The sequence below is a fragment of the Microcaecilia unicolor genome, chromosome 5 (assembly GCF_901765095.1).
Source record: "Microcaecilia unicolor chromosome 5, aMicUni1.1, whole genome shotgun sequence".
NCBI classification, from domain to species: Eukaryota; Metazoa; Chordata; class Amphibia; order Gymnophiona; family Siphonopidae; genus Microcaecilia; species Microcaecilia unicolor.
In genome coordinates, this window is record NC_044035.1 from 143,274,894 (window position 1) to 143,298,410 (window position 23,517).

Sequence of the window (23,517 nt, forward strand, 5' to 3'; positions counted from 1 at the left end):
TCCGCGTAAACGCGATCGAGAAAATCCGGCGGCTGAAAACAGAGAGAGTGGCAAAAGCACAACTCTCTCCAGTCGCGGAAAAAAAGGAACTGGCGGGAGCGGTCGCGCACGGGCGGGAAGACGGCCGCGCATGCGCGGTGGGCGTGCCCTGCGTGCCGACCGTCCCGCGAAGCTTTTTTCCGGTTGGTGGGGGCTGCCGCGGACGTCACCCAGTCGTGAGAACAAGCAGCCTGCTTGTCCTCGGAGAATAACAATAATTAGTGGCAATACAAGGAATAGGAAATAAGGTCGCTCTGTTCCTCCTGAGCCTTTAGGGAGAAACCGTACTAGACCATAACCCTCAAAAATTAACAAATCACTTAATTCATACAGCTAGACCAATACTGCTTTACAGCAAAACATCTATGTAGAGAGCTAGTCTGAGCTTACAGCCGACAAAGCATGTATAGAGAAACAAGGAAATGCCCTAAAGGGAAAATCAGGGAAATATGATTGGACGCTACACACCCTGGGTAAGGATGCTTTTGGGAAATTCTCAACATACAACTGAACTGTCCATACAATGCATTGTATGGACATAAATTTACTATAATAGTTGCATTGGTACAGAAAAATGACGTGTACAGTATGAAGAGTTTAAAAAATGAATATCAAGCACTAATAATGAATAGCCACCTTTCCAGAAGCAACTGTATAAAACAACTATACAGTATAATGAAATTTTATTGCACTAAAGACAGCATATAAAGAAAAAAAATCAATACTCCATGCTAGCTAACCCACACAATTTAAGTCTACTTACCAAAGGGGTATGAGTACTCCATCTGGCATTACGTTTTATGGCACTCACAACTGTTTTGATTTCTCCTTGAATAATGTAAATACTCTTATCCACCATCCTGGCAGTCCTGGAAACAAACATCAAAACAGGGTTAGTGCCTAGCTGGAATAAATCAAATTCTTATTCTGGCCCCTCCTTCAGGCCAGTGTTTCCAGTCCTGTTTAAAATATTAAAATAAGTATAGCATTTAAGGTCTGTGCAGCCTATGTAATAAATATGCAGGTTGTGTAGACCGATTCGAAGCAGCATAATTTAGAATACCTGAACATCACTTATGTCTCACTGTTTTGTACAAGTATTTTCTAAAAAAATAAAATTTTGTGTGTGTGTATATATACATAAAAAACCAAAAAACAAGGGAGTAAGAGCGCCAGAAAAGTTTAATGGGACCCATTAAACTTTTCTGGCGCTCTTACTCCCTTGTTTTTTGGTTTATCTTCTGCCATTTTTTGTTTTGTTCTGATTTCACAGGAGATTTGGACCTCTCTTTTGTGTGTTATATATATATATATATATATATATATATATATACACACACACACATATATATATATATATATATACATACACACACCTTCCTTTACCAAAAAAAGACACAAAGGAAAAATCTTTTGAGAAGGGTTCAATTTCAGAACCAATGTTGCTGAGCCGAGCTAATATCTGTACAAGCCAGAGACGTGCCCTTGCAGGTTTCCTCTCTGTCTAAATAAATAGTATCTTTCAATATTTAAAAAGACCCATTGATGAAAGGCCCTTAGCAGCTGTTTGCAGAGCTTTCACAATACAATGGGTAACAATAGTCAGCCTGGAGGGAACTCTACCCTTTGACACATTTGACTGTGTAAAAGTAAATCAAAAATTAAAACATGCAATTATTGTGATATTTCTGAAAGATATCCGAACTTAAGCAAGGTATCAACTGGAAGGAAGGACTCAAAATTCTTGTTGTATAGTATGAAGCAAAACTGGTTACTGTACTTAAAGGCTTCAGTACTTTTAAATAATTTAATAATGCACATAGACTTAGAATCGTCCATAGCACGCATGTGTTGCCTGTCAACTTCCTTTTCAAATTTCCATTTTATGTTTCAACATTTTTATTGACCAACCAATACAGAAATAAAATTTGCACACATGAATCTACAAAGGCAATTGTCGTCTGTGATCATTATCATAATCCAACATTATTTCTCCCCCCCCCCTTTTCACCCTTCTCCCCCCCACCCCTATTCCCCTCTTCTTTCCAGTGATACCATCCGATTGTTTACCCCTTCACCCCTTCCCTCCCCGATCTCCCTCCTGGCTTGTATTCTGATAGCTCGGAGAGATCCCTTCCCCCTTCCCCCCCCCCCCCCCCCCCCCCCGCTGTCTTTTAACTACGAAATTTATGTGTAATCAGGATTATCTTTAACCTTCAAGTTAGGGTGACGCATTATGCCAATTAAGTAGTAAACTACGCCCTCTAGGGCTTAATGTCTCCAGATAAGGGCCCCATATCTGTTTAAAATGTGAAAATATCTTCGGGGAGCCCCTAGCCTCCCGTGCTTCCCATGTTGCTAAAAGGTGTACCTGATTTCTCCAGTGCCAGTAAGCCGGCGACTCCGGAGCCGTCCAATACTGCAGAACAGTCTTCCGCGCCACCAAGCTAAGCTTACGGCACAAGGTGCGTGCCCCCGCTGAGTGTGTCCTGAAGGCCCTTTTCGTGTCCAATACAAAGTGATCCCAAGTTCCCGTTACTGATGATCCTAGTATCCGGGACAAGAATCTCTCAACCTGTGTCCAGAAAGTCCTTACCCCTGGACATGCCCAAAATGCATGGAACAATGTATGTGGGGTTTGACTGCATTTAATGCAACTCGCTCCTTGCGGGGAGCCTATATGTGACAACTGTTGCCCTGACATATATGCCCGCATGATTGTCCGATAGCCACACTCGCGTAGCCTTTCATCTGACGTAAGGGTTGCTATTCCCTTCAGCATGGTTCCCCCTTCCCAAACCACCAGGGGTCTCCCTGCCTCTTGTTCCCATCTACCTTTTATAACCTCATAATTCTTTGCTGGAGGTCCCCGACGGATCAATGCTTTATGAAGAACCGACACCGACAGGCCTGTTGCTTCTGTTTCTTGAAAAAAATCCCTCACTCTGCTCCAAACCCTGTCTCAGCATAGGTTGATCTAAAGCAGATACATAGTGTTTAATTTGGACATACGCGAACTTATTCCCCCAAGAAACTCCTACTCGTCTCTGCCATTCTTCATAACCTATTAGTTCTCCATCTCTCCCCAGGAGGTGTTCCAGCTTCTTAATACCCTCTCTTTCCCATTTTATAAATACTGGATTATCTGTACCTGACTGGAAGGTCAGATTCCCCCTTATTGCCAGTTGGTCAGACACCGTATAGCTCCCCCCCAACTTTCTTGCCAACCCTTTCCATACCTCCCTCATTGATGTATCACAAAGCCACTAAATTGTCACGGAAGTTGTTTCTGGGTCATAAGCAACAAAGAGAGGAAATCATAGGGGGCAAAATACTCCCTTTCCATATCAGTCGGAGTATATATGTTAGTCTTACAAACCCAGTCCCCCAGATGACGTAGCAAACAAGTTTGGTTATACACATATAGGTCGGGGATTCCCGGGCCCCCCTGATTCCAATTCCCTAGCAGGTAGGAAAACCATATCTTTGGCTTTTTTGCTCCCAACAGAAACTGCTGAAAATTCCATATAGCCTCTTCAAATCTTTCTGGGTCAGACGAAGCGGCAATGTCCGCAGCACATAGAGCCACTTGGGAAATATCATCATCTGCACTAAATTTATCCGTCCTCTCAATGATAATGGAAGATTTCCCCATTTTTCCAAATGATTCTTGGTTTCTCTTATCAAATCCTTAAGATTATATAACTGCTCCAATTCCAATGTCAATCTGATGCCCAGATATGTAAATGAACCGTCTTGCCCAAACTAGCGGAAATGTTCCCCCCCATATCTGTCTCACCTCCTCTGAGGAGGCCAACGCCTCTGACTTAGCTAAATTTATGCGTAAGCCCGCAAAGTCGCCATATTCCCGTATGATTTCCATTAAGGCTATCAATGATTCCCTCGGATCAGTCAACAACACCAGCAAATCATCTGCGAACGCTGCAATCACTATCTCCCACCCGCACGCCTCTCACTGAAACATTATCTGCCACGTCTCTAATAAAAGGATCCAGGGTTAAGACGAATAGCAAGGGCGATAGTTGGCATCCCTGCCTTGTTCCTGGAAAACATTCTGATTCTAAACCATTTACCAGAACTGTGGCTTGAGGTGCATGGTATAAGGCTTTAACTACCGACAAAAAGCGCCCCCCAAACCCATATGCCCTTAGAGTGGTAAACATAAAGTCCCAGCGTACCCTCTCAAATGCTTTTTTCAGCATCGAAACTGATAAGCATTGACGGGATCTTTTTATTTTTTTTTTTCACTTTAAATGTTTTTATTAAGTAAGCTGGTAAAACATACATATCTTAGTATATATAAACAACAACTGCTGTTCAGGATTTAACACAGAGTCATCCCACCTGTTCCACACTATTGCAGCAACAATAACACAATAACTGACCATACAAGCAAACTCAAATCCTCGTGTCCACTACAAACTGGAAAGGGCAATCCTCCTCCCCTCCCTTCCCTTTACATATGATGCTCTTATCCAGACTTTTGCAGCTCCTTATATCCCTTCCCTCCCCTCCCTTCCCTCCCATCCCTCCCTCCCCGTCTCCCTTCCCCCCCCCCCGCCCACCCCCCACCTCCCATTATGATTGTGCATTGACGGGATCTTACTCCTCTTTCGGGTCTCTAGTGCCATCAGTATTCTCCTTAAGTTTTTTGCTACTGTCCTCCCCTCCACAAACCCCACCTGCGCCTCATGTAACAATCTAGGTAACATTCCTGCTACCCGATTAGCCATTATCTTGGCCAATATTTTTGCTTCCACATTTAGTAGAGAAATGGGGCGGTAGGACTCTGGCTTAGATGGATCCTTGCCCTGCTTTGGTAGGACTATAATTTGTGCCGAGGATAACGTATGCGGCAATTTCTCCACTTCCACCACTCTATTTAGATACCTGGTCAGCGTTGGTATGATTTCCTCTCCTAGTGTCTTATAAAATTCCATTCTAAGCCCATCCGGTCCCGGGGCTTTACCAAGTGGACCCCTTGCTATCACCAATGCCACCTCTTCTTCCTGTATTGGCCTAATCAGCTTTTCCAGGTCAATCTGCCTCAAAGTTGGCAGGTTAAGATTTTCTAAATAAAGATGTCCCGGCAGCCCTTGTTCCTGCGGTTTATCATATAGCCGGCTATAGAACTTTTGAAAGACCCTACATATATCCTCATCTTTCCGCACTGCATTCCCCTGACTATCCTTCAACTGGAGCACCCTTCCTCCTCCCCCTCTGGGCTTTGCCAATCGAGCCAGCAAGCGGCCCATCTTGTTACCATGTAAATATAATTGGTATTTATAGTAGACTTGGGATTTAGCTGCCCTCTGGTGCAAATGCTCGTTTAATGCCACTTGCAATTCCATTAAACGCGTTCTATGAGCCGTACTATGTGTCTGACCAAACTGTTTACGGGCTTTGCAAATTTGCGCGCTCAGTCTCAAAATTCCTCTATTACGAGCCACCCTTACAAAATGTGAATAACTGATGACTTCTCCCCTAAGTACCGCCTTCGCAGCGTCCCAATACAGAATTGGGTCACTTACATGCCCCCCATTTAAATTTGCATAATCCCGCCAACAACCCACAATTTTCTCTTTAAAGCGTATGTCTCTATATAGCTCCATCGGGAACCTCCAACAGCCTCTGCCCCCCACCTGAGAGTTCGCGGACCATTCCATGAGTACCCAAGCATGATCCGATATTGTATAGGTCCCTATCTCTGCTTTAAGAACCTTGCTAAACAATCCTGTAGACACCAGCACATAATCAATCCTCGCTTGTGTGGAATGGGCTCTTGATAAGTGTGTATAATCTCTCTCCATAGGATGGAGAACCCGCCATACGTCAACCAGGTCTAGCAAGTTCCCCATGCGGCGCAATCCCCTGTCAGATGCCCCCATATCTCTACGCATCCCCTGTGAACTATCTAGTTGTGGATCCCAAACCGTATTAAAGTCACCCCCCACCACCAAATGGGCCCCTGTGCAATTGAGTAATTGATTAATCACACTAGTATAAAACTTTTTGTCATATTGATTGGGTGCATAGATATTACACAGTATAATTTTTTGGCCCTGCAGTTCCAATTCAATTAAAACAAACCTACCTCCCGGGTCTATGAATATTGGATGAATGGCGGCTGCCACCCCTCTACGGACTAACACCGCCACCCCTCCTTTCTTTCCTATAGCCGCTGCCGCTATGCAATCTCCTACCCACTTTATATCTCTGCAGTTGTTATAATATTTTGGATCTTTTTATCGGGGAACTAATGCCCCCGACATTCCAAGATACCAGCTTTACCATGAGCTCAACCCATTCAAGATAACAACAGTCTTATTTCCGTAAACTCCACCTCCAGAGAGGCCTCCCAGCCAGCACCTCTCTGGTTTTAATCCTGCATTTACATTTCTTTGTCTTTCAAATAGGATCTGGTCACCCTTATCTGTTATAATCATTGACAGCCTGTCACACATACCGTTCCTTTTACCTTCCCCTCCCCCTGTTCCCCCTTCCCCTCCCCCCCTTCCCAACCCTGCCTCACCTTGACCTCTGTTCCCAGTATGGAAACTGTCACGTCTGGATGCCCCCTCATCCTCCCCCTCCTATATCCAGCTTAACATAGCGTCATCAACCTCTTCTCTTTTGAGCTTAACAGAACTTCCAACTTTTATTAACAGAACCCACTCAAACTATACCCTATAAACTTTAAATTTTCTGCACAATTCCCACCCCTCCCCCTGAGTAGTGGGGGTTAGAGAGAGGTAAATTATGTCCATGTCCCAACCTCCATCTCTCCAACCCCTAAGGCCCATGCAAAGTCCCCGTGATTACTTGTCTCCAATATTCTCCGGTTGCTGCCTTTTGCTGCCAAACCTCCACTCCGATAGAGATTCCGGGCTTCAATCGCCCTCTCCAAGTGTCTCCTCTCAGCCCGAGCCGGTTGCCTGTTCTTCCTCCAACTGTGAGACAAACCTCTGCGCCTCCGCCACTGCTTCAAAAGAGTGGTCTGTTCCCTTATGAGTGATCTTTAAGGTAGCAGGATATATTAAAGCAAATCTGATTTTCCACTCAAAGAGTTTTGTGCATATTGGTGAGAAAGCCCGTCTGCGCCCCGCCACTCCAACTGAATAGTCCTGGAAGCACAGGATCCGCTTTGTTGTCATATGACAGTTGCTTGTCCACACGGGAGTGTTTCAATATGAATTGCTTGTGGGCAAAGTTGAGAATCCGCATGATAACCACTCGGGGTTTGTACATATGAGTCTTGCGGGGTCCTATTCTATGGGCTCTTTCCACCCTTACTGGGCCCATCTCCGCCGGAAATGCAACAGCTTTTGCAAGCCAGCGTTCAACCTCCACTGTTAAGTCCTGGTCTCTCACGCTTTCAGGGAACCCCACCAGTCTCAGGTTATTCCGTCTGGACCTATTCTCTAGGTCCTCCAGTTTTTGTTCCACCGACTCCATTTTCTTTTGCATCGTCTTTTGTGTCTCTTCCACCTCCGTCATTCTGTCTTCCACCTCGCTCGTCCTCGTTTGGAAGGCCACACACTCGCGTGTCAGATCTTCCATCCGCGTTTGCAGCTGTTCCAGCTTGGTGCTTATAGGTGTTAATCGCCTCTCCAGCATCTCTTCCAGAACCGTCGACATTTCTGTGGTGATCTCTGCCACCCAGGCCGATGAGACTGATCCCGCGGGGTCCGGGGACGCCGCCATCTTGGATTCCGCCGCTTTGCCTGAGTTTTTCCTTCTGCATCGATTTTGTCGCCATCGGAGTCGTTTTCTTTTGTTGAGGCTATTACCCCTGCGTGCTGCCTTTGCTCTAGTCTCGTTACACGCGTTTTTCGGGGCCGAAATTCAGTGCGATTCTCGGAGGTTTAGGATAAGGGCCGGAGCGTCGCTCACTTGCGATCACCCTTCCTCATAGCGTCACGTGACCCAAATTTCCATTTTATTAGGCATGTGGTAGTAGTTTTCCCATTTGATCCCAACATTAGCCATCTTTCCTAATCACATTCCCAGTGCATTCTCTAGTATCAACTCCCAAACATCTGTATCTTCAGATGGTGAAGATCAGTTTAATGTGGTTTGCACTAAATTGGAAATTAGAAGTGACTGCAGGCGAGTTGACTTTTTGTTAATTAGGTTTCTGCCATGAAACCTGTTGCTGGGTCATTGAGCATCCTGCAGTCATAAGAGATGTTTATAGCCTACTTGGTGCCCATCATTACAAGGTTTCATGAAACTCTCACTTACAAGACAGCAACAACTTCTTCTAAGCTTCTGGTGACTGGCCTCATAAATGTAATTGAGCAATACTTCTCCAACCTGATGACTACAGCAACTGCAGAAACAATTCTCTTATCAGTACCTGCAGACATAGTCGGAAGACATCAATAAGTACTGCAGCCTTGCCCGATTTGAAGAACTTTTTAATTAGACTGAACATTCCACTTCCTGCCAGTGCAGCTGTGAATGCCTTTTTAGCTGTGCTGGTTTAATAAGTGACCATCATGATCAGAAATTATGTTTATTAAAAGTGAACAAATAGCTTGACATTTTTTTTAGTTCAAGTATTTTGAGAAAACTGAAATGTTTACAAAACCAAAATATAAAAATAACATACGAACAAAACTGTCACTTAATGCAAGGAAGAACGGATATTACATAGTTGAATCTATAGTATTTCTCAGTAGACGTAATTATGTGCTGGATAAATAGGTTTCTAATGGGACCAGATTTGCTTAATTTTCCAGTGTAAATTTGACTGGTTTTTTTTCAGAAACTTAGGTCCCAATGCTCAAAGGTCACCGTTAAATATGGCAACCGCTGTTGAACTTACAGATTCATATACAGTGACCAAATTGCATGCAAATGAGATGTACAGAAATTCTGTGAGGGAAAGCACCTGTACAGAACAGGACCCCAAGTTGTCATGTTTCCAGACAAAGAAACCATATTGCTGGCATTAAAAAACAAAATCTATAATTTTTTTTTTTTTATTTGAAGCAATTTATTTTTGTTTTTCATCTGCAGCCACCGGCTGTCGACTCCCGATGGTTTCTTGGCAGATACAAGAGATTTTTTGTTTTCTCCTTTAACTAGTTTGTAAGGTCGCTGGCTGAGCAGGAAAGAGATGGTCAGAAATAGGGCTGATGGTAATCTCCCCCATGCCCCTGTGGGGGAGATCTCTCTGTTATAGCTGCGGACATGCATGGGATCCTTACAATGAAGAAGGGGTACCAGGAACAAGGGGCATCTGAATTCCACAGTAAATGTGCCAGAGCCAGAGAGATTGTAACAAAAATGTGGAACGCATCTTCTTCTTGTTCCTCCTTTTGTTTTTTTGATACTTGTGGAGAAATAAAAGGTCAGCAAACAAGAGTTTATTATACTATAGCAGAGCTACATAATTTCTAGGTTTTATTCTGGCAATATAGCAACCACTTCCTGTCTCATATTTTCTGTCAATTGCACAGTCAACTGTATTATCTATGATTAATTATGTAGTTTTCTTAACAAAGTAAAATGTTAATAATCTTTTGACTTCCGAATTCAAATTGGTTAGTAAATCAATTTTATTAGTTAATACAAGTCTGTAGCTCTTGACTTCAAGGAAGCCTTCCCAAGCTCTCCCCATTCTGCTCCCCGAAATCTGGCACTCACCTCTCTCTCTCTCACACACCAAGGGCCCAGCTGTAACTCTTCCCGTGCACGCGTGTTTGTTCCAGCTCCCTGAGTCCCGGCTAGCACTGCAGCTCTGCTCCCCACTGCCCTGCTGAACCCAGAGTGCTACTGATAGAAAGCACTTCCAGGTCTGTGGGCATTACAGCTCCACCCCCTCCTGCCTGCCAGCACACTGCAACAAAGCCCAGGAGCCTAGAATCAACAGAGCTTAAAATGCCCCATAAGGTCATTAATACATTTTTCTCTTGTTGCTGACTTCCCTTCTTAAATTTGCTTCACTCTGGATTTAGACAATGCCACTGACTGCTAATCTCTCGTCTTAGTGAAGGAACTTCAGCTGGCACTGCTGCAAAGAGCAACTTCTCACCCTTCAATTTTATACTACACCACACGCTTTGGGAAAGCCTAAAAGAAGAGTTGAAAAATTGATTCCAAACAGGGGGGCGTGACCAAGATGGCGCCGACACGCTGAGAAGAGTGAGGCTGTTTAGGACGATTTGCAGTAGATTCCTGAATTGATTTCTTTTGCCGCTATGCCTCATACTAAAAGAAAAGGGATTGTAAGGACCTTACCATTGCCAGCCCTTATGTCTCCCCGAAGCAGCAAACCCTCGACAGCTTCGCACTCCAGAGCCCATGGACTACTACCAGGGGAAGTTCTGCTGTATGTGCCGAAGGAGGAACCTCGACACCCCTAGACCATGAAACAACATTATCTCCCCCAGAAGCCAAGAAACCACCATGTCCCACTGGGTCGTGGGTGGAGCTGACGGGTCCCAAGAACGCAGAAGGCGCTGGAATTGGGCCCTGTGGTAACGGCTCCTCATCAGAACGACCAGCTGTGGTAGTTGAGACCTTGGATAAGAAGGGTGTATTGAACCCTCCCGTGGTGGTTACTCTTGATGCCCTCTGGCAGGCAATTGAAAGACTAAACTCTTCTGTTACTAAATCTACTCAGGAAACAACACCACTAGTTTCAATGGTGGAGCAGCTCTCCAAATTGATGGATAAATTAAAGCAGGACTTCAATGACCAGGTACAAAAATATCAAACTGATATTAAGTTATTAAGGATAAATGTTTCTGCTGTTATGAAAGACAATTTGCTTACACGTCAAAAAATAGAACAAATTGAAAATTATAACAGACGTCTAAATATGAGGATATTACATTTCCCAAGACCTGTTGGAATTCTTCCTTTAGAACTATTCAAAAAAAACCTAATTGAAAACTTGAAAATGTCAGCTCAAAATATTCTTCCTATAAATACGTTTTTTCTTCTTCCAGAGAAGAGACAAGCAGGTTCTCAAGAAGAAACGGAACAAGTTCAGGAAGAAGACAAATTAGATGATTTAAGAAATATTTCCTTGATTTTAGAGGATTCATTAACAGAAGTAACAAAAAGAGCCACATTACCAGTATCATTCGTATTTGAACAGGACTTTAATGCCATTTTGAAGTTGTACTTCAAGAATGTTAACCAAAAATGTTGTGGTCAAAAACTATGGATATTTCCAGACGTACTAGATCTACTCAAGATAAAACAGAAAAGGTTCTTAGATATGAGAGAAGAAACAAAATCTTTGGGAGCTACTTTTTTCTTGCTTACCCTTGCAAATGTATAGTGAGATATTTGGGAATTAAATGTTTTTTTTTTGTACCGGATCAGCTCAAGGCTTTCATAGACCTGAAGAGGGTATCAGGGGAATTAACAACTGGTAAATAGGCTATATAGAATGTATTTTTTTAGGGTATATTTATCCCTCCCAATATGGTGGGCAGGCTGAGCCTTTCTTGTTTATTGTACACTACTTTGATTTCCTTGAATGAATTGGTCACTCCCCAAGTCTGTGGTCTAAGGAAGGGTTAAATACAAACAAAATGATATCGAAGTTTATTTTTTTCCTTAGTATGTGAGGACATATTGAAATTGTATTGTTTCCCTGTGTTGCATGTAACAAGTTATTACTTGTGTAATATAATTAAAGTATATAAAAATAAAATTTGAAAAAAATTGATTCCAAAATATCCAAGAAAATAGACTGCTCTAGTAGCAAAGCTAGCTAAAGATGAAGAGGACATATCTGTTGAAGATGAAACCAATCACTCTGTTGCAGCAAGTCCTCAGGTTCCTCCCATATTCTGCACTGGTACTGGGTCTGGTTGTTCATCAGCAAAGCCTCAACCAGATACCATGCTGGGCCAGATAATTGACAAACATAATAATGGAATTCAAGTAAAGTTCTTAAAAAGCAAAGAGACACTGCGAGGAGAACACGAAGACGCATCCTCCCTGCTCCGCAGAAACACGAAAACTGAGGGACCCACACTCGCCCAGGAAAGCTGGTCAGCATCCGCACCAGGCTGCATCAGATGACATCACCCAGATGTGAGAATACGATGGCCTGCTTACCCTCGGAGAAAGACAATGACTGGGTGTGTGTGGAAAATGCTGTTTTCTAGGAGCCAGATCCAAAACCCAAAGATTGGTATTTTCTGAAAATTTAAGTAGCTTTCATGTGGTGTAGATATCAACAGTAATTTGCACAATTGTATCATATAAATTTACCATTACATAATACTGGCTTATGAATTTATCATATCTTCATAAGTACAGTAGTTTGGAATATGTAATTCTGTTACCACGACAAAAACTTTTCTGTTGTATGGATCTGATAAATTAAATGAGAAACTATACCCTCAAGTTTTGTTTAGCCTTAAACAGTTTTGACATCAAAAGCATAAGTAGCAAAATCGGAGAATTTTTTTTTTATTTTCCTGAAGCCCCCTCCCCCCCCCCCCCCAAAGTATATTGTCTACTACATGCAATTCCGTTACTACTTGTAATTATTTTAATTAGTTATATGCAAGTAAAAGTTTATAATTAACTATTTTACTTATAGTTCTTAATACTAGTATTTATAGTGCATTGTTTGATCTAGATAGATATGCACCATTGAAAAATTTCCTCTTTGATAATCTTGTGCTTGCTGTGTGTGAAGTGTAATTCAGTTACTGTTCCATTTACTGAAAGATGCTCTTCTGGCCTTCTTTGGACCATAATAGGTGAACTCTAGTAACCTTACAGAGTTACTCCAAATAGCTCTTAAGGATTTTCAAGATTGCTCCATGGAGATTATTAAAGAATAGTTTTGATATTTCTGCTCTAGTGGCTCAGGCAGCTATTTGTGGTTCATTGGTGTCCAGGGCTTGTTTTCACTGGTCTGAGAAAGTGTTAGATCGGACTGCAGATGATTTAGCCTCTATAGACATGGAAGTTGATAAAACTGAGATAGGTTCTGTCTTCTTGGCCGATACCTTATATGATTTACTGAGGGCTTCTTCTAAATCTATGGCCTTAGGTGTGGCTGTACAACAATCTTTTTAGCTTCAAGGCTCATCAGCTGGTGCAGCTTCTAAATCTAAGCTTAGTAAGTTTCCCTCCATCCATGGGTACTGTATTTCTTTTGGTAACAGCGAAGACAACCGCGTCAACCACCGGAGGACAGATTTGTACTGATAGGGAACCAGATAGAGATGAATCATGGACCGTGAGCGTCAGAAAAGAGAATCCGGCACATCCCACTGTGCCTGAATGATATCTCCAATGTCTTGATGCATAGAAAATGGTCTTGCCTGGCTTTCTAATACCCTTTACCAGAAGACCCACCTTACGGCCCTCCACAGCCGTGGATTCTTCCTCAAATGCAGGGTAGAAGCAACTAAAGAGATGAGCTCCTGTAAATCTTCCTTACAAAAGTTCTTACCACTGAAGGGTCTTCCCCAGGGAGTAGCATCTCCGTGCCCAGGTCCACCATACTGGTGTCCTCAGAAAACTGTGGATCTCCCACATGATCATCCTCATCAAGAGACGGCAACTCCAGATTTGCATCTGAAATATGGTCCTCCTCCCAGAACCCAGTAGAGAACTGATTCTCTGACAACCCAGAAGACGACGCTGAAACTGGGCCCGACTTCTGCAACAGAAAAGCCTTATACATCTGCAGAACAAATTCAGAGGGAATTCCCCTTCAGGAACTCCTGTCTGCTCAGCCCGATACTGAAGAAGTTTCAGCCAAGCGTAGCAGATGACACACAGACCGTTCCCAAGAGAAAGGCTGTTGCTCTAAAAGGGCAGAGTTTCCAGACAAAACGGGCACCTGCGACTTCCAGACACCCAAATCCTGCTGAGCAGCAACCGACAGTGGCCAATCCAGGCTTCAAGAACCCGGCAACCCCCCCCCCCCCAAAAAAAAAAAAAAAATGAATTCTTAATAATGTTCAATGGACTTTTCCCTCAGGAATCTGTCCAAACCCCCTTTAAATTCCGTAAGGCCAGCTGATGTCACTACATTTTCCGGCAACGAGTTCCAGAGTCTAACTACACACTGAGTAAAGAAAAACTTTCTCCTATTTGTTTCAAATCTACCATATTTTAGCTTCATCTTGTATCCCCTGGTTTTGTTGTTGTTTGAAAGTGTAAACACACTTCATCAGTAGAATCTTTGAAAGGGATGTAAATGTAATAATTGTATTTATATGGATGACTTAACCAAACCATTGGCCTGTAATTTGTTGCATCATTTATTTTTACCAGGGGATTTTTAGGAATAGGGGTTAACATTATGGACCCTTTGCCTATGGGGAAATGACCCAAGGACAGCAAAAGAGATATGCGATTTTAGGGATTCTATATACAGGCCAGGAGGTGCTGCTTTTAATAGAAAACTAAGGAAGGAATCCAGTACACAGTTAGAAGATGAATATTTCAATAGTAAATATTTCAACACAGAGAATGAAGAGGGAGAGGATGACAACCAATATCTATCAGTTCTGATACCAGTGAGGTTGTGTCACTTCGGTCATTTATATCATAGCGTCTCCTTTAAACATTATAACGTTCTAATTTTTATGATTTTCTGCTCAAAATATGTAGCTAATTGGGTAGTAGATGGAGCAGATTCGTTGGAGATAGTAATAGCATGGGAATGAACCTTTGACCCTGGCAACCACTCATTTTAGGTTTTTATTTTTCTAATTTCCTCCTTTTATTATAATGTCCCTTTTTAAAATAAAGAGCTACGGCAGTTATTTTTAGTGTCTTCTTTTCAGTGATGAAAAATTTGGTCGCACTGTGAACACTATTGCCTAGCAGCCTCACCACCAAAACCTTCTGCACCAGATCCAGCATACCAGTTATGACTAGATCAACTGTATTCTCCCCCTCTGGTTGCTTCCTAGAGCAAATGCTCCATAAAATCACTAAATTTATGGCATCTAGAATTTTTACTTCCCTAACCATATCTGAGAGTGTAATTTATCCATTCAGTGTTGGGGTAATTTAAAAGTTAGTAAAAGGAGGACCATCTTTAAAGATAGGCATGGAGGTGGGGGAGGAGGGAGGGTGGTGTGATGTTGAATCACGGATGAAGGGGAAAGATGTTGGACTGCGCTGAGGACAGGAGTTGGGAGTGTACGGGAGCAGAAGAGATGTTTGGACGAAACAAAAAAATTAATAATCACACTGCAATATCTAACTGCAATTAAACACAACCCTACTTTTAAGTAGCATGTAATCTTGCTATGCTTTGGAATTCTGCCAGGTACTTGAGACCTGGGCTGGCCACTGTTGGAAACAGGATACTGTGATAGGTTAACCCAGTGGGCAACTCTCATGTTCTTACAGCCTAATCAAGAAATTGAATATGGAATTTTTGCAGATGGCCGCTTGAACCGTCAGAGAGGAGACATCAAAACTGTTCTTCAGGAGCATCCAACCTCCGGTCCTGAATATCCCTGAGGGCAGTACCACTGTCCACCGGGACCGTATTGCGCTTGGTAACCGCAAACACTACCACGTGGACCACTGGGACCTTCAGAAGGGCCCTATCTGACTCTGGCACTGGGTAAAGGCGGGTCATCGATTGGGCTGGACGAAAGGAGCATCCCACTGAGTTTGAATGATATCCCAAATGTCCTGATGCATGGGAAATGTTCTTGGCGAAGACCTGGTACCTTTGACCAAGAGGTCCACCTTTCGGACTTCTGAAGCCAGGGTCTGATCCTCTTCAAAATGGGGCGTGGATGAGATTAAGGAGATAAGCTCCTGAAGGTCCTCCTTATGAAAAATCCAGACCATCGAAGGATCTTCTCCCGGAGGCAAGGGAGCCGCCGTGTGATCGGAAGGTAGCTGGTCTTCCCAAAACTCTTCCTCTAATCCTTCCTCCTCTCCCAGTTTCATCAGAGGTGGGCCCAAATTACCAACGATCAGTGGGTTTTTGAGGTTATTCGCGACTGGTATGCCTTAGAGTTCGCGTGACCTCTTACCGATGTCTTTTTGGAGTCTCCCTGCTGATCTTGGATCAAGTCGAGGGCCGTGCGGGATACGCTTCTACAACTGGTGGATCTTCAGGCTATTTGTCCCGTGCCATCGTCAGAACTCGGGCAGGGCCGTTATTCAATTTACTTCGTGGTCCCGAAGAAAGAGGGATCCTTTCGACCCATTTTGGATCTCAAAGCAGTCAACCGAGCTCTCAAAATTTCCAGTTTTCCAATGGAGACCCTTCGGTCCTTAATTGTAGCCGTCAGAAAAGGGGAATTTCTCATGGCTCTGGATCTGATGGAGGCTTATCTTCCTATACCGATCCATCCCATGCACCAGAGATTTCTTCACTTTGCAGTTTTGGGCCACCACTTTCAGTTCTGTGCGCTTCCCTTTGGTCTGGCTACTGCTCCCCGTACGTTCACCAAGGTAATGGTAATAGTGGCGGCTGCCCTCAGGAAAGAGGGCATCTTAGTACATCCTTACCTGGACGACTGGCTAATCCGGGCCAAGTCTTATCAGGAGAGTGTACAGGTCATGGCTCGGGTGGTCCAGTTCCTACAGTCTCTCAGTTGGGTAGTCAACTTTGCGAAGAGACGGTTGGTTCCTTTTCAGTCTCTGGAGTACTTGGGAGTCTCTTTTGACACAGTTCGCGGTCTGATTCTCCTGCCCCCATCCAGGATCCTCAAGTTAAGGTCACAGATTCAAAACTTGCTGCAGAAGTCAGTTCCTATGGCTTGGGATTATCTACAGGTGTTGGGCTCCATGACAGCGAGTTCCTTGGGCCAGAGCGCACATGAGGACACTTCAGTCTGTCCTTCTGTCCAGGTGGTCTCCTCAATCGGATTCTCTGTGGACGAGGTTACCTCTACGAGCTCAGGCATGCAGCAGCCTCTCCTGGTGGATGCATATAAGCAATATGACCAAGGGAAAGCCCCTGGAGGCACCCCGGTGGGTAGTGGTCACGACGGATGCCAGCCTCAAAGGTTGGAGAGCTCATTGCATGGGAAGTTTTGTTCAAGGCCTTAGGGCTTTCCAAGAGACCTCCCTGTCGATCAATCTGCTGGAAACCAGAGCGATTCGCCTAGCATTGGAGGCATTCTGTTATCTTCTGAAAGGCTCTGCCATATGCATCCTTTCGGACAATGCGACGGCGGTGGCACATGTCAAACGACAGGGGGGTACCAGGAGTCGCCTCTTGTTGAAGAGAGGCTACTGCTCACAAGTCATTTCCACCATGCTCCGGTCGCGTCGACAGTCAACGTCCCTCAATTATTAGAACCTGGAGAGTTTTTGAGGCGTGGTGTTTGGAGAGGCGTCTGACTCCTCTTCAGGCTTCTGTCGCCGAGATGCTAGATTTTTTGCAGTAGGGTTTAAAGAAAGGTCTAGCTCTTTCTTCTCTGAAGGTGCAGGTTGCAGCTTTATCCTGTTTTCGGGGGAAGTACAGGGTAAGTCCTTGGCTAGTCATCCGGATGTGTCCCGTTTTTTTGAGGAGAGTCAGTCTCATTCGTCCTCCTATCAGAGACATCTTACCAGCCTGGGACCTGAACTTAGTGCTGTCCACTCTTACTAACCCACTCTCTGAACCTTTGTCTTCATATTCCCTTAAGGATCTGACTCTCAAAGTGTTTTTTCTTGTGGCAATTGCCTCGGCTAGGCGGGTGTCTGAGTTGCAGGCCCTCTCCTGTCGGTCTCCTTTCTTACAGTTTTCTAAGGAGCGAGTGGTTTTGCGTCCGGTTCCATCTTTTCTTCCTAAGGTGCTCTCACATTTTCATCTCTCCCAAACGGTAGTTTTGCCAGTTTTGGGTTCCTCCTCCAGGTCGGAGGATCAGAAGAAGTTGCGGAAATTGGATGGTAGGAGAGCACTCAAACGGTACCTCAGGGTCACAGACGATTTTAGGCGGTCAGACCGGCTTTTTATTCTCATTGGGGGTCCTCGCAAAGGCCTGGCGGCTTCTAAGCCAACTATTCAAAGGTGGCTTAAGGACATATCATCATCCGCTTACCTTATGGCAGGGAAACTGGTTCCGGAGAAGCTCAAGGCCCACTCGACAAGGAGTCAGGCTGCTTCTTGGGCAGAGAAGTCTTTGGTGCCGCCCGTAGACATCTGTAAAGCCGCAACTTGGGCTTCCTTGCATTCCTTTTCTAAGCACTACAGGCTTGATGTCCAGTGTCATCAGGAAGCGGTCTTTGGGGCTAGGGTTCTCACAGCGGGTTTGCTGGGGTCCTTCCCTTAAGGGTACTGCTTTGTTACATCTCATCAGTTCAATCCTGGGCTGGACCGGAGGGAAGCTAAGGAAGAAGAAATTAGACCTTACCTGCTAATTTGCTTTCCTTTAGTCCCTCCGGACCAGCCCAGGTCCCTCCCGTCATTACAGCTCGGTGGTTTACAGTTTTCTCAATAAGAAGTTCCTTTTGATCTCGTTCGGGTTCATTGAGTTTGTTTACAGAAGTCAAAGACGGAGCTGCTCAGCGTGTTCTTCTTTAAAAAAAAAAAAAAAAGGTTTAAATGCTCAATCAGGAGTTGTATTGTATTGTTCTCTATGTGTAAGTCGTTTATAGACTTGCTGTGCAGACATCTTCCCAGAAAGGATTATGTTTGCCCTATCAAAGCACTCAGGTTTCTTGGGCCTGTTCTTGCATGTTTTCAGTGCTTGGTGGCTGCTCAGAGTCCCAGTGGCACAGAAATGTATTCTTTTTCTGCTTTGTTACTCTTATACTGAATCTAGGCCACATGGCCAGGGCTCTTATTGGCTCTCTGAGTCAGATTTTCTCAGTCTCCACCTGCTGGAAGGAGTTCACAACCTATCAGTCCAATCCTGGGCCAGTCCAGAGGGACTAAAGGAAAGCAAATTAGAAGGTAAGGTCTAATTTCTCCATTTAAGTTGTTGGTCTAAAGAAATAAAATCAATTTAATATTCGGCACTTAACTATTTATCAAGACTGTCTGTTTTAATAACCATACCCTTTTCTAACCTAATACATGTCTCATTGCCCAAGACCTCGCTGATCATTTCGCCACTAAGATCCTCCAAATTAGGTCTGAACTATCTAAGGCTACTCCAACAGAGGAAAATAGCCAAACCCGTAGTTCAGTCTTAATTGCCGGAGATCCAACCCAAAGGACTCAAAATTGACCAAAACTGGGAATCTTTTCAACCACTACCCAGATGAGGATTAAGATCAATATTGTTGAAATGCTCCTGAGCCAACTGCTCCCTGGATCAATGCCCAAAACACCTACTCAAATACATCCCTATAGAAGGGAGGGAACTAGTTACTTGATCTCAACGAGCTGTTAAAAACTGGCTCTCTTCCTCCTGATATGGACAAAATTGTTCTCACTCCACTACTGAAGGGATCTAGGCTAGACATAACATCGCCTGCAAACTACCGTCCAGTGGCAAGCATACCCCTTTTTACTAAAGCATTAGAAACCTACATTAGTAAACAAATCTCTTTTTATCTGGAAAAATGTTCTATTTTATACTGGTCACAATTTTGCTTCAGATCATCACATAGAACAGAAACATTACTGCTAGTTCTAACTACATATGTTAAACAACACCTATGCAAAGGCAACCAAGTAATTCTTCTCCAATTCGATATAATCGATGGCATTGATGCAGTTAACCACACATTGCTACTTGAACGCCGCGATCAGAAAGGATTAACAGGGACTGTGTGCTACTGGTCTACTAACTGCGGGGCGGGGTCCCGCAGGGATTTCCTCTCTTGTCGATCCTGTTCAATCTCTTTATGTCATCCTTTGCCTCGATACACCTGGGACAATGAACTACTATTATCCTACTCGGATGACATCCTGCTTCTCTTACCAGTAGCGAATAGTATGGCTCCTGTTAGCACCTGGTCCCTGACCAATAAACAATGTGCAAAAAAACAAGGTCCTGTGGTTCCGAAAGGTCCCATCATCAATATCTTTGTCCTGTAGTCAAAGCTTTACAGTCAAATCTGAAACCAGAGAATTAGGGATCTTGCTTGATTCTTTACTCACCTTCTCTTCCCATATTAATCAGCTATGGAAGAAAACACTAATCAAAATGAAACAGCTACGTCTAGTCAGACCATTCTTTGAACAAAAAGCCTTTGCACTACTAGTCCAAATGTTAGTCTTACCTCATTTGGATTACTGTAGCATTCTTTTTCTTGGTATTAAGTGTCAACATCAGAAAAAAATGCAAATCATACAGAATACAGCTGCAAGACTAATATACAGATTGAATAGATATACTAGTGTTTCAACTCATCTAAACAAACTGCACTGACTTCCCATAGCAGAAAGACTAAGGTTTAAAGCTGCTTGTTTAGTTTTTCAAATCTTACAGGATTTCACCTCTGAACTGCTAAGACCACTTCGCTATATCTGGTACAGTCTAACAGACTGAAACAACAACTAATACTAGTATCACCATTTCAAAAGACAATTCAATATCAGAAGATTTTCAGCTCTCTATTCCCCATACTTAGTCAAAATATGGAACTCTCTACCTATTCCAATCAGAACAGAAAACAGCTACTTCAGCTTCAGGAAGAGGCTAAATACCTTTCTCTTCCCAAAGCCTGCTTCATAATAATCCATCATGACTTCTACTTCCTAGTATCATCCATTATCCTTTCCTTTAATGTTTTTAGTCTTATGCATTACACTGATGGTCTCTAATGTTTTTCATGCCTCACACTACCTGCTTTTGTCTCATCACCTGGAAAGGGGATATTAGCGGTATACAAGAAATGAACTGAACTGAATTAAAATTGAATACTTTAAACAAGTATTCCCCTCGTCCGCTGCCACCACAATCCGAATTATCCATCATTCAGTCTACACAAAGACAACTATCCAACAAAATATTGGCCATCTCCATACCACATATCAACCAATGAAACACCTCAGGGTTGTAGCCCCAGAACCAATCTGTCCAAGACATTTTTCCACAACACCAGAATGAAACAAAAACATAGAACATGATAGCAAAAAGACCATTCAGTGTATGTGTAGGTTACAACTGCTCAGCTCTGTAATTGCATCCTCTCTGGGTGGCAATACCTCCAAATGGGTTTGTTTTGTATATACCATAACAGTAATGAATTTAATAAGCCAGATTGTGAGGGGTATGATCTCAGTCTCTCAACTTTACTGCTGATGCTCACAGTACTACTCCATTGTGCCAAAGCCAGCTGCCTCTTGGAGTTCATAAGACAGTGATTTCCTAACTGGATTCCACAGAACCCTAGGGTTTCTCAATCTCTCTTCAGGGGGTTCTTCAATAAATTGTTGAATCTGTTTGTATGAACATATATGTGTTTACATAAATTGAGTGTTCCTTCAGTGTATAAAAAAAGGTTTATCCATAGTACAATGTTTGGGAATCACTGTCATAAAATAACAAGCATAGGCAACCTATGCCGGTACACTTGAAATTTCCTTTCAATCAAACCTGTGGTATCCAAAACAATGGAAAACATTTGTGTATTTCTGCCATATTTTCTTGGTCTCAGACTGCATTTCTTGATAACTCAAAATATTTCTGTGTACAAGATTTACAAAGTAATACGATTTACAAAATAATTGCTTAGGACTGACACCTCTACCATCAGTATGTAAGAGAATCTGTGCTTGCCCCATGCTTTTTTTTTTTTTTTTAATTCAGATACTGTCCTTATTTTCACCAACTCCCTAGAAAATAATAAAATGAGGGGTGATATGGGAAGAAGAGCACTTCACTATCTGCCCACCGGCTAGTAAGCTGTGCAGTATGCTACTGGGGGCTGTTACTTGCACCCACCAACCTTTCTGTAAAAAATATATAAACACATATTTCCTTACATGTATTTAAAATATTTATATTCCTGAGCCTACCACTTTTTACTTCATCTTATGACCCCTCATTCGAGCACTTTTCTCTTTACAGACATCTCTTGTGCAGCCTATCTGAAGCTGTTTCAATGTTTACCATATCTCCACCATCCTGCATTTCCTCCAGAGTATTTTTTTTAACTGTTACTATACCACTTATAATGAAGGCTGCTGACCATTTACAGTCTGTATGGACACCATCTGGTTTTTACCTTTTTTCAAAAGGAACTGCACACACTACTCCAAGTAAAGTCTTACCAAAAACTTTTACCATCTCCTCCTGTTTTCTGCTTGCTACCCCTGTCCATTTATACCTAAGCATTATCTTTTCTATTTGTTTATACACTTAAACCCTTCAGATATTATCACCCATAGATCCTGCTCGTTCGTACACGCTTCATCCCATGTACTGCACCAAAAACCTGAATTCAAGAACCTGCATTTTTTTAGGATTAAGTCTTAACAGCCAAAATCTAGACTGTCAAGCTTCACTTGACCCCCATTATAGTATTACCCATGCCTTCCATGACGTTACAGATCTTGGTATCATCTGCAAAAGAAAACCTTCCTCATATTGCTTACAAAAAGAACAAGATAAGGATAGATCTTTGAACCCATGATACTATCATGAGCCTCCTATTTCAGAAAACGCAGAATTGGTTTCATTGGCAAGTTATCATTATACCTGAGATTAGAAATCTCCGCCAGCTTCCTTTCCAGGGGTGCCCGTGAGAAGGAAAGTAAAGTCTGCGGTGATATTTATTCAAGAAAAGGATTAACATCCACGGAAGACTGCTAAAGTTGGGAGCAATCTTCAGAGTATCCCTCCCCACGCTTGTGAAATCTTCCCTTTAGGGTGAGGAAAGTTTAACTCTGTGGACAGAGCAGCAGCCACCTCTCTGTCATTCTTAACAGCACCAGCCCTGGCCGAGAGGGTAAGGTGAGCGCTGACCTGTCACTGGTTCCGAGCCCCGGATCCAAAATGGCGGCCCGGTCAGCAGGTCCCGGCAAGCAAGCCCAAAACCTTTCAAACGCAGAAAAGCTCACATCTCCAGCCCAAAAGGCAACCCCCAAAAAAGCTTTCTGTCAGTCCTGCGAAACTAGTGAGCGTCCCTCTATCCACGACAAGGTAGCTACAAGGAAAACTCACGCAGAAAACGTCCACGGAGGCCCGCAGAAAAACCGGCTGATACACTCCCCATAAACTTCACAGACGTGACGTGGTAACGTAGCCTAACTTGCTTACAAGGAGAAAGGGGGTGCAGCTCGAAAGGACCAATTAGAAGCTCGATCAATCGTAACTGACAAACACTTTAGCCAGTAAAAGCAAGCGTTCTGGGTCGGAGGGAATTGCGAGGAGGACCGACGTTAAGGCGGACTGGAATTGAGAAGGAGGAGGCCACGGTTGTAGGAAACGTACCATGAGTCCGGGGATTCGGACCAACCTCCCTGACTCAGGCAAACCAATGAATGGAAAGGCACAGTGTTATTGGCAACAGACGAGCGGTCAAAAAGGAAGTTTAACGCAGGCAAGGAAGGAGGTTTGATGTGTGTACTGTAACGTGGATGACTGATATTAAGGTTGT

At 43.4% G+C, this 23,517-nt stretch overlaps 1 protein-coding gene across 1 annotated transcript in view; it reads right to left on the reverse strand.

Moving 5' to 3' along the window:
• Positions 1-23,119, reverse strand: part of GBF1 (golgi brefeldin A resistant guanine nucleotide exchange factor 1) — a 573,313-nt gene extending 550,194 nt beyond the window's left edge. The window contains 2 exon segments of the mRNA XM_030203372.1: positions 803-908; positions 22,617-23,119. Of these exon segments, the coding sequence (XP_030059232.1) occupies positions 803-898 (96 nt within the window). The 5' untranslated portion in view covers positions 899-908; positions 22,617-23,119.
• Between the last annotated feature and the right edge of the window lie 398 nt (positions 23,120-23,517).